This window comes from Schistocerca americana, chromosome 2, assembly GCF_021461395.2.
Source record: "Schistocerca americana isolate TAMUIC-IGC-003095 chromosome 2, iqSchAmer2.1, whole genome shotgun sequence".
Taxonomy (NCBI): domain Eukaryota; kingdom Metazoa; phylum Arthropoda; class Insecta; order Orthoptera; family Acrididae; genus Schistocerca; species Schistocerca americana.
In genome coordinates this window covers 1119052-1136374 of record NC_060120.1, presented here as the reverse complement: position 1 = coordinate 1136374, position 17323 = coordinate 1119052, and the positions used below count along the sequence as shown (strand labels likewise).

General features: G+C 42.1%; 1 protein-coding gene across 2 annotated transcripts in view; it reads right to left on the bottom strand.

Annotated features, from left to right (window-relative positions):
- The window catches only part of LOC124594884 (cytochrome P450 9e2-like), a 111942-nt gene that overhangs the window by 48863 nt on the left and 45756 nt on the right, over nucleotides 1-17323 (bottom strand). For both annotated transcript variants that reach the window (XM_047133356.1, XM_047133357.1), the window contains exons 4-6: nucleotides 6198-6335; nucleotides 3509-3717; nucleotides 3223-3415 (exon numbers count right to left, since the gene is read on the bottom strand). In XM_047133356.1, the coding sequence (XP_046989312.1) occupies nucleotides 3223-3415; nucleotides 3509-3717; nucleotides 6198-6335 (540 nt within the window). The remainder of the gene's footprint in view (nucleotides 1-3222; nucleotides 3416-3508; nucleotides 3718-6197; nucleotides 6336-17323) is intronic.

Below are 17323 nucleotides of genomic sequence, written 5' to 3'. Positions count from 1 at the left end.
GCCATTTCCCACCACCCAGTTGTCTTCTCACCTCCCGCCTTATCGCATGATTCCTCTTCAACTTGCTGATGTGGTGGGAGTTGACATTCTTACAGTGATGTGTGTGCCTTTTCTTATATCAACTTGTTGATATGTGAGGAGCTATCAAGTGAAAATGAGAGAGACAGAAAACAAGTAAGTAAACAGTACACGATTACAAAAGTAATCACCATAACTGTAAATATATTTATCCCACTATGAGACAAGACGCGTAATGCCCTCACGGAAAAAAATTTACAGGAACTACGATTGTATTCAGGCGTGCACATCTTCGCCCGAAGCAAACTGACAGCCACGAATGTCCTTTTACGGGCTCCAAGATATGGACATCACGAGGGGAAGAGATCAGAACTCCGTGGAGGATGTGTACGGGCTTCCCAGCGCAACTTCTGCAGCATACTGCAAACAGCCTTGGCAACATTTCGGCGGAATCGCTCTCCTTTTCATTTCACTGACTCTTTCAGTTCTGTCTGATACTCGTGTAGAGCTCTCAGAGGTGGGTCGTCAATCTCCTGACTGGTTTCATGGGACCCACCACTAATTCCTCTCTTGTGCCTACCTATTCATCTCAGAGCAGCAATTGCAGTTCATGTCCAGTGTTATTTGCTGGATGTAACCCAGTCTCTGCCTTCCTCTACAGTTTTCAGCCTCTACGGCTCCCTCTAGTACCATCATGTCTTCATAGATTCTCATCATCCTGACCCCTCTCCTTGTCAGCGTTTTTCACATACTCTCTTCCTCGCCGATTCTACAGATAATCTTCTCATTCCTTATTCTTATCAGTCCACCTAATTTTCACCATTCGTCTCTAGCACCACATCTCAAATTTTTCGATTCTTTTCTGTTCCGGTTTTCCCATAGTCAGTGTTTCACAGCCATGCAATGCCGTGCTCTAAACATACAGTCTCAGAAACTTTTTCCACATGTTGAGGTCTATGTTTGACAATAATACATTTGTCTTGACCAGGAACGCCCTTTCTGCAAACGCTACTCTGCTTTTTATGTCCCCCTTGCTCCGTCCATCAGCGTTTATTTAGCTGCCTAGAAGCAAAATTCCTTAATTTCGTCTGCTTCGTGATACCCAGTTCTGATTTTATGTTTCTCGCTGCCCTCATTTCTCCTACGTCTCACTACGTTCGGCTTTCTTCAATTTACTCTCAATCCATATTCTATGGTCATTGCGTTCAACAGACCCATAATTCTTCTTCGCTTTCACTAAGGATAGGAATACCATCACCGCATCTTATCATTAACATTCTTTCACCTCGAATTTTAATTCCTCCCTTTGACCTTTCTTTCATTTTCGTCATTGCTTCTTCGATGTATTAATTGAATATATAAATTAAACAGGATGAGCGAAAGCCTGTATCCCTGTCTTACACCCTCTTTAATCCGAGCACTTCGTTCTTGGTATCCCAGTCTTAGTCCTTGTACATGTCGTACAGTCCCCGTCTTTCCCTATAACTTACCTATATTTTTCTCAGAATTTCGAAGATCTTGTATCATATTACATTGCTGAACGCTTTTTCCACCTCGGCAAATTCTATGAACGTGTCTTGTTTTTTCTTCACTCTTACTTCCATTATCAAGCTCAACGTAAGAGGTGTCTTTACCTCTATGAAAGTCAAAATGATCATCATATAACAGATCCTCAGTTTTCTTCTCCATTCTTTTGCATATTTTTGCTGTCAGCAGCTTGGATGCTTGAGTTGTTACGCTGATTATGCAATAATTCTCACACTTGTCGGCTCTTGCGGTTTAATGTATTCTACACACCAAAGTGAATAGTCATTTTGTGGCCACTTCGCCCAATGATGATAGAAATTCCGGTAGAATGTTATCCATCCCTTCGGTCTTATTTGATCTCAAGTCGTCCAGTGCTCTTTTAAATTATGAGTCTGATACTGAATCCCCTATCTCTTCCATGATGACTCATGTTTCTTCTTCTACGACGTCATCAGACAAGTCCTCCTTCTCTAAGAGGCCTTTACTGTACTCTTTCCACCTACTCGCTCTCGCCTCTGCATTTAACAGTGGAATTACCAATGCGCTATTGAAGTTACCGCCCTCCGTAATACTTCTGTATCCCACTTCTTTGCGCTTTGATTCTTCCTGACTGGTCTCTTGAATTTCAGCCTATTCTTCGTCATTATTAAATAATGATGTGAGCTTATCGGTACACCATACAATCCAGTACCTGATATCGGAGTCTCTGCCTGCCCCTGATGTGCTCTGATTGTAATCTTCCCGCATCTACTGGCCTTTTCCAAGTACGCCTCCGCCTCTTGTGATTCCGGAACAGAGTATTTGTTGTCGCTAACTGCGCCTTCACAAGTTTAAAGCAGCAATGTATGGACAATAAGTTGATCGAAGTACATGTCCTGTCCGGAGTTTACGCTTGGAGGTTGTGTTAGGGCCTAGTTAGAGAGGAAAGATTCCGGACTCTGAGATGGGAGAAGGAGCTGGCGTAGAGATGGTGATGGGGGGATGACTTCACTGCCATTTAAAGAGACAGCTCGAAGCAATAGAGTGACCAAGATTTAAATTGATCCAAGAGCCCTTCCTAACTGTATCTGACAGTGTGTTGTCCTAAATTCCCATATAGTTTGGAAGCCAGAATTCCACTAGAAAAAAGTCCTGAATGTATTCTCAAGAGTGCTCTTGCAATGGACGGCTTACGTTGTCCTAATGGAATCAGAATAGATGGAAAATATTGCAGCCTGAACGTTTCTCGAGTTTACCATTACGCGTAAGATTACATGCAGATATGTTATTACTCAATAAGATACTTGATGCTCAATATCAGAAGAATACTGAAGTAAGTCTATTTGCAATGTTTTTGTCATCACTTATTTTAATGATAGTATGAAGAATTATGGCGCACCTAGTACTGTAATTACCATGGAAAGGGTAGTTAGTTCTAATTATCAGTGGTATCAAATATCAACACAGCGGCCTGAGTTTTTATCGACACTCTAAGAGTAACAAGGCCAGAGATCATTAACACTGGCTGTAACTTGACATTTATTGACCACAAGAACAACAAATCGTACTATCGTTGGTTCCAAGACAGAGATACAAATTACTGCGAGCACTTTAAATTTGAACTGTAATGAACCAACATTTCATGCCGACACCAACAAAACTATGCCTCAAATACAACGAATAATGAGCTGCACTTACGTTTTCCTTTGCCTTCGGTGCTTCCGTCCTTGCCCGCCTCTTCTGAGCGCAGTTCGCCGCGACGCGCCTGCATGAGCAAATGGATGACGTCGGGGCGAACGATTCCCTGCTTTTCACGAGTCTCGATGGTTTCGATCACCGTGGATTTGAAAAACTCTGTTGCAGTCCGGTCCATGAATGGTATTCCTAGCAGCTACCAAAAACAAAATGTACAACATGCAGTTAGAGCGCAAAGAAACTGACTAGCATAATTCGACATAACGCACAACATTATGGGAATGTTCACCTGCATGAGTTTCGGAAACAGCGTGTATCCGATGCCGACGATCACTCTGACGGCTGTGAGGTCGCGACCCATCCGGTAGAACAAGTTGTCCGGCTCCGACAGCGAGTCTACTTTGATACCGAACGCTGTCGTTGCGATGACATCATTGGTGATGCGTGTGAAGAAGTCTTTCATCTCCAGTACGAGCAAGTTCTCATTTCCAGCGGAAACTTCAACAACGACATGAACACCATGCGGAAAACATTATGTAGTACTAGTATTGCCTCTCCTTACACAAGTATGTCGATGAAAAACAAAGTCGTGCTACGCTTCTATAATTACAATCATACCCCTTTAAGACAGATCCAATTGCATGTATTACTTACACTTATGTAGGCATAATGGCACATAATGTTAGCATCAACTTCAGGGTGTCAGCTTAGGAAATCTTGCTGCATCTTTGAATATCCCTGTTGTGTCCTTAACCTCACAAAAGGCATGTACATTTAAGCTCTTAATTCCGTTTCTCACACTGCAGGGTTGTCATAAGCAAATCATTATACACTATGTGCTCAAAAGTATCCGGACACCTCCAGAAACATACGTTTTTGGTATTAGGTGCATTGTGCTGCCACCTACTGCCAGGTTCTCCATATCAGTGACCTTAGTAGTTATTAGACATCGTGTGTGTGTGAGAGAGAGAGAGAGAGAGAGAGAGAGAGAGAGAGAGCAGAAAGGGACACTCCGCGGAGCTCACGGACTTCGAACGTGGTCAGGTGATTGGGTGTCACTTGAGTTAGACGTCTGCACGCGAGATTTCCCCGCTCCTAAACATCCCTAGGTCCACTGTTTCCTATGAGATAGTAAAGTGGAAACGTGAACGGACACGTACGGCAGAAAACCGTACAGGCCGACCTCGTCTGTTGACTGACAGTGACCGCCGACAGTTGAAGAGGGTCCAGACCATCACACAGGAATTCCAAACTGCATCAGGATCCACTGCAAGTATTATGACAGCTAGGCGGGAGGTGAGAAAACTTGAATTTTATGGCTCATAAGCCACACATCATGCCAGTAAATGCCAAACGACACCTCGCTTGGTGTAAGGAGCGTAAACATTGGACGACTGAAAAGTGTAAAAACGTTGTGTGGAGTGACGAACCACGGTACACAATGTAGCGATCCCATGGCAGTGTGTGGGTATGGCGAATGCCCGGTGAACGTCATCTGACTGCGTCTGTATTGCCAACAGTAAAATTCGGAGACGGTGGTATTATGCTGTGGCCGTGTTTTCCACGGAGGGGGCTTGTACCCATTGTTGTTTTGCGTGGCACTGTCATAGCATAGGCCTACATTGATATTTTAAGCTCCTTCTTACTTCCCACTGCTGAAGAGCAATTCGGGGATGGCGACTGCATCTTTCAATACGATAGAGCACCTGTTCATAATGCACAACCTTGGGCGGTGTGGTTACACGAGAATAATATCCCTGTAATGGACTGGCCTGCACAGAGTCCTGACCTGAATCCCATAGAACACCTTTGGGATGTTTTGGAACGTCGTCTTCGTGTCAGTCCTCACCGACCGACATCTATACCTCTCCTCCGTGCAGCACTCCGTGAAGAATGGGCTGCCATTCCCCTAGAAACCTTCCAGCATCTGATTAAACATATACCCGCGAGAGTGGAAGCTATCACCAAGGCTAATGGTGGGCCAACACCGTACTGAATCCCAGCATTACCGATGGAGGGTGCCACGAACTTGTAAGTCATTTTCAGTCAGGTGTCCGGATACTTTTGATCACATAGTGTAGGGAAGTGGCGTGATACGAAAGATGGACAAGAATCGCCGAGCATGCAATGTTCTATCAGATACAGTAGCTTTAAAAGATTTTATTCGTCACCCACACCTGCTCTCCTGTAAATGCCGTATCACAGTCGCGTGTCGTGACAAGTATGACGGTTGTCCAGAAAGTAAGTTCCGAACGGTCGCGAATTGGAAACCACGGTGAAAATGAGGAACGTTTTATTTGCGACAGTTAGCTATATCTTCCAGATTTTTCTGTACATAGTCGCCGCTCCAACAAGACATCAGTCGTAGCATGGAACCAACTTTCCAATAACCTCGCCGCAGAAGACAGACGTAGGTGCTTTCCACCAATACTCTGCGCGGTCCGCAACTCGTTGTCTGTGCCAGACTGTTGTCTTTGTAGCCAGTGCTTCATGTGAGCAGAGATGAAAATCAGAGGGAGCCATTGGAAACGCTGCAGGAACCTCTACATTGTCCCTGCAGTGTACGGTCGAGAATTGTCTTGAAGTAGTAAATGAATGACAATTTCCTTACTTTGGGTTGCATGAAATCAAGCGAAATTTCTTGGTAGGCATCCTTACTTGGCGGGAGATGGTATTTTCTAGCCATCTTGACGTGCTAACTGTGTGCTGAAAGCTGCTAAGAGCGACATGAAGCGATTGACGGGCTTTCTACAGTCACTGCCCACACATCTTCACCGAATTCTCATCGTGGTTTCCATTTCAAGACCAACCGGAACTTACTTTTTGAACATCCCTTGTATTAAGGAAACATAAATCGTGTGTCTGCATACCATGACTAACAACAAATTTTTCTTGGATGATCAGTTTCCTTTGTAAAGCTACTGATTAAAGATATTTTACAGAGACACACTTATTTTGTAAAGCAGGTACGTACTCACCATCAAAATCACTTGTTCGTTTCTCTAAGTAAGCAACAACTTGTTGTCCAATGTCTGTTATCAGCATGAACATATTCTTAATTTTCATCGTAGTAAAAGCAGGGCTCAGCGTGATTCTCATGTCATGCCACTCTTTTCCTAAAAATAGAACAGTTGATCAACGCGCTTTCAGGACTCACATTTGTTCATGAATTAAACTACATAACATTCGAATAGCAGATATTGCTTAATGAGGATCATGCTTTCATTAAAAGGTGGATGACAGTAATGAAAACATTTGATTGTAGTAAGTGTTTCATCATTAGTTTTATTCAGTTCTAAGATACAATTTTGGTTGATAACTAAATATTTTATTTCACGGTCAGATTTAATTTTGTATTTCACGTTTATCGGATTAGTAAATCTCATACATACGTCTGAAAAAAAATTGAACGTGGAGGTTCCTTCCAGTGAGTACACATCGAATGTCAATGCCATATCTACATCCGCTAAAAGAATTGCCGGAAATCCATTAAATAGGTGCTAGACAAACGACCGTTTAGTGGCAGCAATAAGAAAAAGCTAATGGCAACGCATTTCAAAGAGAGTATAAAATATGATTTCCTAAATGTTTGCCATAATTGTTTATATTGCCCAGCTAAGGAGAAATAGATCAGGTTGAGTTGAAACACTCAGCTGGAAGAACAAAATTCGTATTTTGAGCTCGGTGAGGCTGCTGCATGCATAAGACACCCACAGTGGGTGAGGTGAATGAGCCGTCAACCATTCCCTGTTGTGAGTTGTGTGAGTTGCTTGATGTATTTAGTGTTGAGGTGAGTTTCATTAAATAGTTCCTATGAAACATTACCCGCAAACGATTTCGTTGATCACTACCCATTGTGTACTTCGCTAGTGAAGATGCACCGTCCTCCCCAAGTCCTTACAAAGGCAGGCATCCATAATTATTAAATATATCGATGTGCAGCTTCCGTCAAGTTATAGCGGACAATGTGGCGGATTTCCCGACATTCGCAAATAAAAACAGCACCGAAAACCTCTGTCCGTCGTCAAGAGGAGATGTTCTACAAACGGTCTGACCTATTGCATCAAATTTAAGAAAGCACGAAACTCAGGTATGGTCCTTGCGTTCACCTGTGCGCTTGAAGCTCATCAGTCTGTGTTCTGCTGTTGTAGCAATCAAATAACTTGCTCGTAAAGCTGCCTGTCTTTACAAAGGTTATAAGGAAAAATTCTCGTAATTGTAAGTGTGGAGATTAAAATACGCAAAGGAAAAAAGGAAGAACAACTGATTAGAGAAATGATACAAACATTTTAGCAGCAGTAACATTCAATACAAATGTCGCTAAGAGGCGTTTAGAAGTCACGAGCGGCTCCCTCAGACGAGTGTTATGCGGGCGCTACGTTCGGTCGCATTTCGTGCTCTTCACATTTCGGTGCTTCTACAACTTCACGTCAGGTACTTCGAAAACTGGTTACAGTTCTCCGAATATTATCTACGAAAAGAGCAAAATGAAGTCCCATATTAATGTAAAATTTTGTGTAAGGAAGAAGCATCTGAAACGTCCCCTTAGAAAAATTATACATGACTGTGCTTAAAACTGAGACACAATATTTTTAGCGCAACGCTATCTGAGTTTCAAATTCCCTACAAAAGAATGGCCCTGACTAACATTAAACTATACCTTTCACAAATCACTTACCCCACAAAAATCTTCGCTGCTCAAGCTACTGCAATACAGCGAGCGCCACTACTGCCAGCTAAATAAAAGACTCAAACTATGGAAGGCACTAACTACTGATAGGCATAGTTAGCAAATGAAAGATTTTAATAGAGAACAAACAATGTATTTACCTTGATATCATCATATATAAATATAGCAGTTCATGACAAATTTCAAAACTCCGCCATCTCTCTCCCCACATCCACCACTGCTGGCGGCTCACCTCCAACTGCGCAACGCTACGCGCTGTTCACATCCAGCTGCCGCTGCCCAACACTACAATGGCAGACAACAATGCAAACTAGCCACAGACTGCACACAGCACAGCCAGTGATTTTCATATTGAGCGCTACGTAACGTTGCCAATAAGAAAACATAAACAGCCTACTTACATAGAGAAAACATAAACAGCCTACTTACATAGCCCCCATGCTCCCCACAAAAAATTTTACAAATTTTTTTTTCTTGGGCAGCGGCCAATAATGATTTGATAAAATTTTTCATAATTACAATAACAAAGAAATCAAATGCACACACTTATTGATACAATGTTGGTCAAAAGCTAAAATTTTCTCACAGTCCATAAAGATAGTCCTGATCATTCATCATAATAGTAATTACAGTTTTTTTTCACAAAGTCTCATTAGTAAAAGAAATTGCACACAGAAGTAGTGGATTTCCATGCAGTCTTGAAGAAGTAGTGTTGTGCTTCCAACGGAAAGACATGGCTGACTCTCGACATGCAGACAGGTAATGCGCCACATCGGAGCTAACCCACAGCAGAGTCAGTCGAAGTTTTGAAGAGTATTGGTAGGTAGGTCATCACAGAGCAGACCCACTGTAGTCCTGGTAGAGATTACGGTATTGGTGGGCCACCAGAGGTGCAGACCCACTGCAGTCCTTGTAGAAATAATGGTACTGGTGAGTCAGCAAAGACGCAGACCCACTGTAGTCCTTGTAGAGACGGCCAGCAGCCATCTGTTGCAAATGTGCAGGTGCACAATCACCATCGAAGAGTCTTGCGGACAATATAGCAAGTCCATAAACCACCACTTGTGTACTCACAAAGTTTCTGGAATTGTCCTTAGAACCAGCAATGCTGTTATCCAGTCCCTTGCTGAGTTATTAACACACGTGCAAACACTAACAGTCCCTACTTCTCACATATTGTCCATATACTATGACCAACAGAAACGTGTGCAGTGAAATGTAACTTACAAGTTACTTAATTTGATAAACTGGTGACAATTACAATTTTATAACATAAAAATACAATTACAAAGGTACAAAATACATCATTAAAGAACATAATGATACAAATAACATTTGTGGTACAGGCTTTACAAAAGAATCAAACTAACATATATATCAGTGTTACAGGAATTATGACATAAGTAAATACATAAAAGATCAGAATAACTTTTGGAACATCAACTTTACACATGAGCATTAAAACAAAACAGAATAAATAATGTGTAAACATATTTACAAGGTAAATAACATATTATTAATGTCAATTATATTTGAGGATAACAGTATTCCTCATCATAGTGAATGTAGCTTAGTATTAGAAGGAAAAAAAATTCTATGAAACTACACAGAGACAGGAAGAAAACAAATACACAAGGGTACACAAACCCATAGAGGGATGACACAAAAGGAAAGGACAGGGTTTGTTTTACTGCAGTATTTTGCATGGAGATCTCCCTTTGTTCATCATTATTCCCACAAGTACTATCTAAACCGGATTTCTGTATTCTGTTCACATCCTTTTTCAAAATAGTTTTTCTCCACTGTACACTACTTTTTAAGATTTTGTTCCACTGTGTCTAACTTTTGAAGCTTATGCTGTGTTTGTCTCTGATATTGTTCCATCGTGTCTAACTTTTGAAGATTTTGTTCCATTGTGTCTAATTTTTGTAGCCTTTGTCCCGTTTGTTGCATTAACTGTAATAACAATGCACTGGTGTCTGAAACATGTTCCTCAGTGCTTTTCGGCAGTGAAGTTGCACCGGCAACATTCACATTTTGACAAGCAGAAAATTTGTCTTGACTCATCTGAGAAAACGGTGAGAACCCAAAACCTGAGTCTACAGTATTTGCAGTATTGTGTTCCGTCATTCCCGATTCCTGAGGCGAGCTGTTACCGACCGATCGATCGATAATGCTTCCCTGTTCACTACCTGTTTCACTGTCTACACCATTACTTGACGCCCACTCCATTTCCCTATGCACAGTTACCAAATTGCTACTTTGAATGTCTGTTAATTCATTACACAGCGGTGCTGGTAAGCTACACTCGTCGTCACTATTATTTCTCAGTTTACTTTGGAGCCTAGTGTTACGTTTTTCACACGCCATTATTGTCACAATATTTCACACGATAACACAGAAAAGCACAATTTGAAGAGCAAAAATAAGAGAACACATTAACATAGCACTGAAAATAATAACTAGTTAATTGCAGCTGCGAAATACTTGCTGCAAATCTACATGCATGCCACAACTGTGTACAACAATGAAAAACTACAACTACAAAGGAGATTCTCTCTACAATTGCGCGCTAGCAATAAACAATAGCTACACTAATTACACAAACTACAAGAAAAAAAAAATCAGAAGATTCCAGTGAAGTATCCTCGGCTAAGGGTCGACATATGAAACGTCCCCTTTAAACAATTATACATGACTGTGCTTAAAACTGAGACACAATATTTTTAGCGCAACGCAATCTGAGTTTCAAATTCCCTACAAAAGAATGGCCCTGACTAACATTAAACTATACCTTTCACAAATCACTTACCCCACAAAAATCTTCGCTGCTCAAGCTACTGCAATACAGCGAGCGCCACTACTGCCAGCTAAATAAAAGACTCAAACTATGGAAGGCACTAACTACTGATAGGCATAGTTAGCAAATGAAAGATTTTAATAGAGAACAAACAATGTATTTACCTTAATAGTCATAATATATATAGCAGTTCATGACAAATTACAAAACTCCGCCATCTCTCTCCCCACATCCATCACTGCTGGCGGCTCACCTCCAACTGCGCAACGCTACGCGCTGTTCACATCCAGCTGCCGCTGCCCAACACTACAATGGCAGACAACAATGCAAACTAGCCACAGACTGCACACAGCACAGCCAGTGATTTTCATATTGAGCGCTACGTAACGTTGCCAATAGGAAAACATAAACAGCCTACTTACATAGAGAAAACATAAACAGCCTACTTACACATCGTTTACAAACCATGGGCAAGTCAATCTTCGCAACATGCGTTAATGGTCAGTTGAAAATCTACGCTGACTCAAAACAGTGGATAGAAGGACGCTCTTGGTCTGTCAACGTTTGCTGTGTGTTTTCCAAGACTTGCATCATTGGTCTCTGTTTTATGGACAGGAATCTAAATAATTACAAGCGTCTCGAGTTTTTGAGATATGCTGGTGACGCAATTACTGCAAGAAATCCCACTTGGCAAAGGCAATCGGTGCGGTATATACGTAACGGATGTCCCTCCCTTTCCCTAACTGAGCTGACAAACCCTCTTAATAGAGTCGATGGAGAGCATTGGAAGAGTAGTTCAGGAGGCGCAAAACGATCTGCACGCCCACCAAACTTAACGCTTCTATACTTTTATCTGTGGCGAAAATTAAAACAAGAAGATTAAAAGGAAACATCGCCGACTACCGAAGGCAGGAAATGCCTCATAACACGGGTGTGTGCTGCCGTTACCTCCAGGTGAAATTCAACGTGCAGTATTGCTTCTCTATAATCACTTGATGATGCATATCAATGCTCAAGGTGAGATTTGTGAACACTTCATATGACAGTCATGATAATGAACGCTCGAACCGTGCCTGAGTTACATGCTTGCTTACATTTGGTATAACAGGGCACACATTTGTAAAACGTCTTCTCCTGACGGGGGGACAGTAGTTTGTGACGCTGTTATGTTGATGCTATACTGAGGGAAAACAATATGGCAACACCAGTAAGGAGTAGTGCGATAGAAACGAAAGTTGGTAGGGGTCTCACTACATCTTGCAGGCTTTCAGAAAACAAAATGGTGATGTGGTATGGTGACCCTCAACAACGTACGCCGAGACGTTGAAATATTAGAAGTTTTGGCTGGTTTCGTTGTCCAGGGGCTGGGATACGTAGCTGCCGCATTACAAGGCAAATACTGCTGAGTCTACAGTATATAACATGAATGTACACATGAATCGAATGGTCGAAGGTTCCTATCACTCAATAATTGCGAATTTTGAATGTTACATAGAAATTTATAAATGAAAGATTGCAAATAAATAAATTCTGCAGGTACTATTTTAATGACCTTAAATGATAGGTACCATAGCAGAAGTACCTGTAAGAATGCCTTTTATTACTGCAAAACACTTATTGGTGTCGATGATTCAGCAATTACATAAAATATAAGTTGAATAATAGGGAAACAATGGATTCCTACTTCACTAAATTAGTTATGAACAACACAGCTCGCGACATATTCAGTTCTAAACGCATACTATGCCTTCACTGCAGAAGCCACGGAAATCACGCAAGAGAACAAGTCGGCAATCCGAAATACCGGGTGATCAAAAAGTCAGTATAAATTTGAAAACTGAATAAATCACGGAATAATGTAGATAGAGAGGTAAAAATTGACACACATGCTTGGAATGACATGAGGTTTTATTAGAACCAAAAAATACAAACGATCAAGAAATGTCCGACAGATGGCGCTTCATCTGATCAGAATAGCAATAATTAGCATAACAAAGTAAGACAAAGCAAAGATGATGTTCTTTACAGGAAATGCTCAATATGTCCACTATCATTCTTCAACACTGGCTGTAGTCGAGGAATAATGTTGTGAACAGCACTGTAAAGCATGTCCGGAGTTATGGTGAGGGATTGGAGTCGGATGTTGTCTTTCAGCATCCCTAGAGATGTCGGCCGACCACGATACACTTGAGACTTCAGGTAACCCCAAAGCCAATAATCGCAAGTTGCGGCTGAGCACACGATCATCACCAAACGACGCCAGCAAGAGATCTTTCACCCGTCCAGCAACATGGGGTGTTTCTTTTTTTTTTTTTTTTTTGGTTCTAATAAAACCCCATGTCATTCCAACCATGTGTGTCAATTTTTACCTATCTATCTGCATTATTCCATGGTTTATTAAGTTATCAAATTTATACTGACTTTTTGATCGCCCGGTATTTTTCTCCGCGCGACCAAGCACAAACTGTTCCGCTCTCGAAGTTTTTCCTGCGACTCTCGTCCATCGCGCCATACTGTCCAGAACTCCTTCGTGTCCGCTTTGTAACAGTCGCTGTGATTGGCTAGAGCGCTCCCGCCCTGTCTTCAAGCCAATGCACGCTCACAAACACAATGAAACAAATTCGAAATATTGAAATTAGAATATCTTGAAATTAAATAAATATTCCTACAGCTGGACCATAAACACCCTCAAACACACATTATTAAATACATAAACAAATTTAATAAAAATATCTCAGAGGAATAGAACAGAAGTAAGCCAGTAACCTATGTCTATGTTCATTCTAAAATACAGTAAATAATTGACCAATTTCTTCATGAATAGTACATATCGGATATAAACAAAGACACAGATGAATAAGTATATTTATAAGCATGTTGCTACCGTTTTTTCGTGTAACTGTGGAGTACTTATGACCTGACGAGATTAATAGTAGTTGACCACTTTGGCCTCCAATAACTCATGTACTGTTCAAGCTACATGCCTGTAATTCATACCAATTTAGGTTTACATTAATAGCCTTCTAAGGACACGCCAATCGACAAAATTGGATGAACAGTTTAGATTTCGGAAATTCGTTACTGGGTGTTACTCGTGGAATTTACAGTCACATACTACACATTAAACTAATAAAGTATTGAAAATCTGTTTACACCATCAGAATCTTCATGCAAATAATGGTAATGTACATGTTTCTTTTTGAGGTATCATGATTCCTCTGACTACTACTAATTTCTATATGAACTGTGAAATGTCTGCCATTAAGGTTTCACAAAGTCCGCCATCTTTGGCCCTCCCGGCATGCCTCCTTCATCGACACAGCGTCACCGTGGAACTGCCAGCCACGCGGTCCGGCCGTTGTGCGGTATCTCGCGGCTGCTCACGAGCTGCGGCTTGCCGGGTGGCCGCCGACTCTGAACTTTGAATATTTTCAGGTCGCCCGTTAACTCACAATCTGAAAGACGATATCTCTTCCAGTTCCGCACTAGTCGCGTAAGGGTGCCGCTAGTGGCGCCACTGTGAGAACACAAATCAGGTTTGCTTCAGATACACGGTGTAACGGTTGTGAGCGCAGCTACCTTTGTGATTGGACGTGGTAAGCTGCTGTTAGTCAAGAAAGCCATTATCAGCAAGTTACCGAGTTTGGACGATGTTGTGTGATAATTGGCCTATGGCAAGCTGGAAGTTCGGTCTGTGGTACTGCAATAGGACTTGGCAGAAATATAACAAATGTACACAACACTGTTGGCAGCAGCGGTCACGAGAATGCACTGTCACAAGAAACAGGGCTGCAGACAACTGTGTGGCCCTACAGAGAGTGAAGACAATCGTATTCGGCACACGGCTCTGGTGCATCACACTGCGTCTGCAGCAGCAATTTGTTCCAAGAACGGCTCTCAACAAGGAAAGTGTCCAGGCATGTCAGAGTGAACCGAAGCGATGTCGTTTGGACATTGAGGAAATACAGAGGAAGAGGAACTGTCGATGACATACCTCGCTCAGGCCACCCAAGGACTGCTACTGTGGTGGATGACCGCTACCTACATTCAAATGGTTCAAATGGCTCTGAGCACTATGGTACTTAAAAGCTTAGGTCATCAGTCCCTTAAAGTTAGAACTACTCAAAACTAACTACCCTAACGACATCACACACACCAATCATCGGAGACGTGTTTGGAGGCAACCCGGTCAGGTTGAACGCCTTAGACACACTGTCCAGCGAGTGCAGCAAGGTGGAGGTTCCCTCCTGTTTTGAGTGGCATTATGTGGGACCGACGTACGCCGCTGGTGGTCATGGAAGGCGCCGTAATGGCTGTACGATGCGTGAATGCCATCCTCCGACCGATAGTGCAACTATATTAGCGAGGCATTCGTCTTCATGGACGACAATTCGCGCCCCCATCGTGCACATCTTGTGAATGACTTCCTTCAGGATAACGACACCACTCGACGAGAGTGGCCAGCATGTTCTCCAGACATGAACCCTATCGAAGATGCGTAGGACAGATCGAAAAGGGCTGTTTATGGACGACGTGACCCACCAACCACTCTGAGCAGTCTACGCCGAATCTCCGTTGAGGAACGGGATAATCTGTACCAACATTGCCTTGATGAACTTGTAGATAGTACGCCACGACGAAGACAGGCATGCATCAATTCCAGAAGACGTGCTACTGGGTATTAGAGGTACCAGTGTGTATAGCAATCTGCACCACCACCTCTGAAGGTCTCGCTGTATGGTGGTACAACATGCAATGCAGGCAATGTGTTGTTTTCATGTGCAATAAAAAGGGCGGAAACGATGTTTATGTTGATCTCTGTTCCAGTTTTCTGTACAGATTCCGCAACTCTCGGAACCGAGGAGATGCAAAATCTTTTTTGAAGTGTGTATTACAGTTTCCTTGTCCACAACATGACTCGAAAACCTCCTGGATGAAATCGACTGAACTGAGTACGAACATAAATTCATCCACTTTTTTGTCATTTGCATGAATGAGTTTGTAGCGTATCCTGGGCGGTAATTTCGACTTCAAGATACTCGGAATATCTGATGAGTTATTGGCTAATCCCTTTAGCAAGCCTTTTTTAAGTACTTCTGAAAGTAGCATCAGAGACTACCATTCTTGTAAGAGAACACGTCCACATTAAAAACTTTCTTTTTCTAAGCGCCTAAGCGCTCTTGTATACCTCTAGATCAGTACTTCGACAAAAACGCTCTCTCAGAATCTTCAGAAGTCTGGAACATGTCCATCATGCCGGTAGCCCAGAGGATTGCATCCCCCTGGATATATCCAGCTACGTAGCTTATCTTTTGCTATACGCTCCACGGATGAAGAGGACACCACGAAATCATCTTATGAACACCACGGGATTTACTGTACTTCTGTCTGGCGACAATGGTCGTGACTTGCGGCGCTTAAGGAGCTTCTTCCCCACCAGCATAAACGTATAAAAATTTATCAGTGACAGAACACTGTGATCTGTGTCATATTATATGCACAGAACGACTGATATATTTTTGCATTCTTAGAATCCCATGCAGTGCCGGAAGTCTGTGGTTGACGCTACCCGTCATGCATCTCTGTTCAGGTATCTTTAATGGCCTCTCGGATCTTCTCTATACCCTTAGAAAATTGTCGACAGATTGTACTACATTGGTTTTCCACCGATCAAAGTCAAAATCTCTTTAAATTCCCTCAAATGGCTCAAATGGCTCTGAGCACTATGGGACTCAACATCTGTGGTCATAAGTCCCCTAGACTTAGAACTACTTAAACCTAACTAACCTAAGGACATCACACACATCCATGCCCGAGGCAGGATTCGAACCTGCAACCCTAGCAGTCGTGCGGTTCCTGACTGAGCACCTAGAACCGCTAGACCACCGCGGCCGGCTTTAAATTCCCTCTCAATGGGTTATCTGTAGGTATGTCTTCGACTGATGAATTAGCTACCGCTTGCTAATTCTGTATAACGACCATCCACACATAGCATGAGAAACCACCTATAACAGTTCCCAACTGGTGTCTGGCTAAAACGTCCTGTAATATACATCCCGATCATTACAAAGGGTTTACTGGTTTTTGATAACTTCAGGAGCAGCACACGTTAATTGCTTAATCTCCCCATTCTGCACATGGCATACAGTTTTTAACACACTGTTCTACATCTTCTCTAGGCACACACCACCAGTAATGTTCACCTTCTCTTTGGTCCACGGTTTTACACTTTTAGTGACTTGATAACACATGATCATATCATTGTTTTAAACTTCTCGCACCATGATAGAAAACACTATGTGTGACCCAAAGTTTCTCATCTTGCGTGACATCTCATTAGATGTAACAAATTGTGGTTGCATTAGAAATAGTTTTCAAAATATATCAGCAGCTTGTGCTCTTTGCCACTCTGCAGTGTTATGGCCTACCATGCATTCTGTTACTGAGGTCATTTGCAGTACCGTGTTTCTTGCTTGGTTTATGAATTACTTCAAAATGAGACTTTTTTAACTTTTGTGGCCATCATATAAGTCTATTCGATGGATTCTTTAATCCCAATAACCACTTCAATACTGTGTGAGATTAGATTAGATTAGATTAGATTAATACTAGCT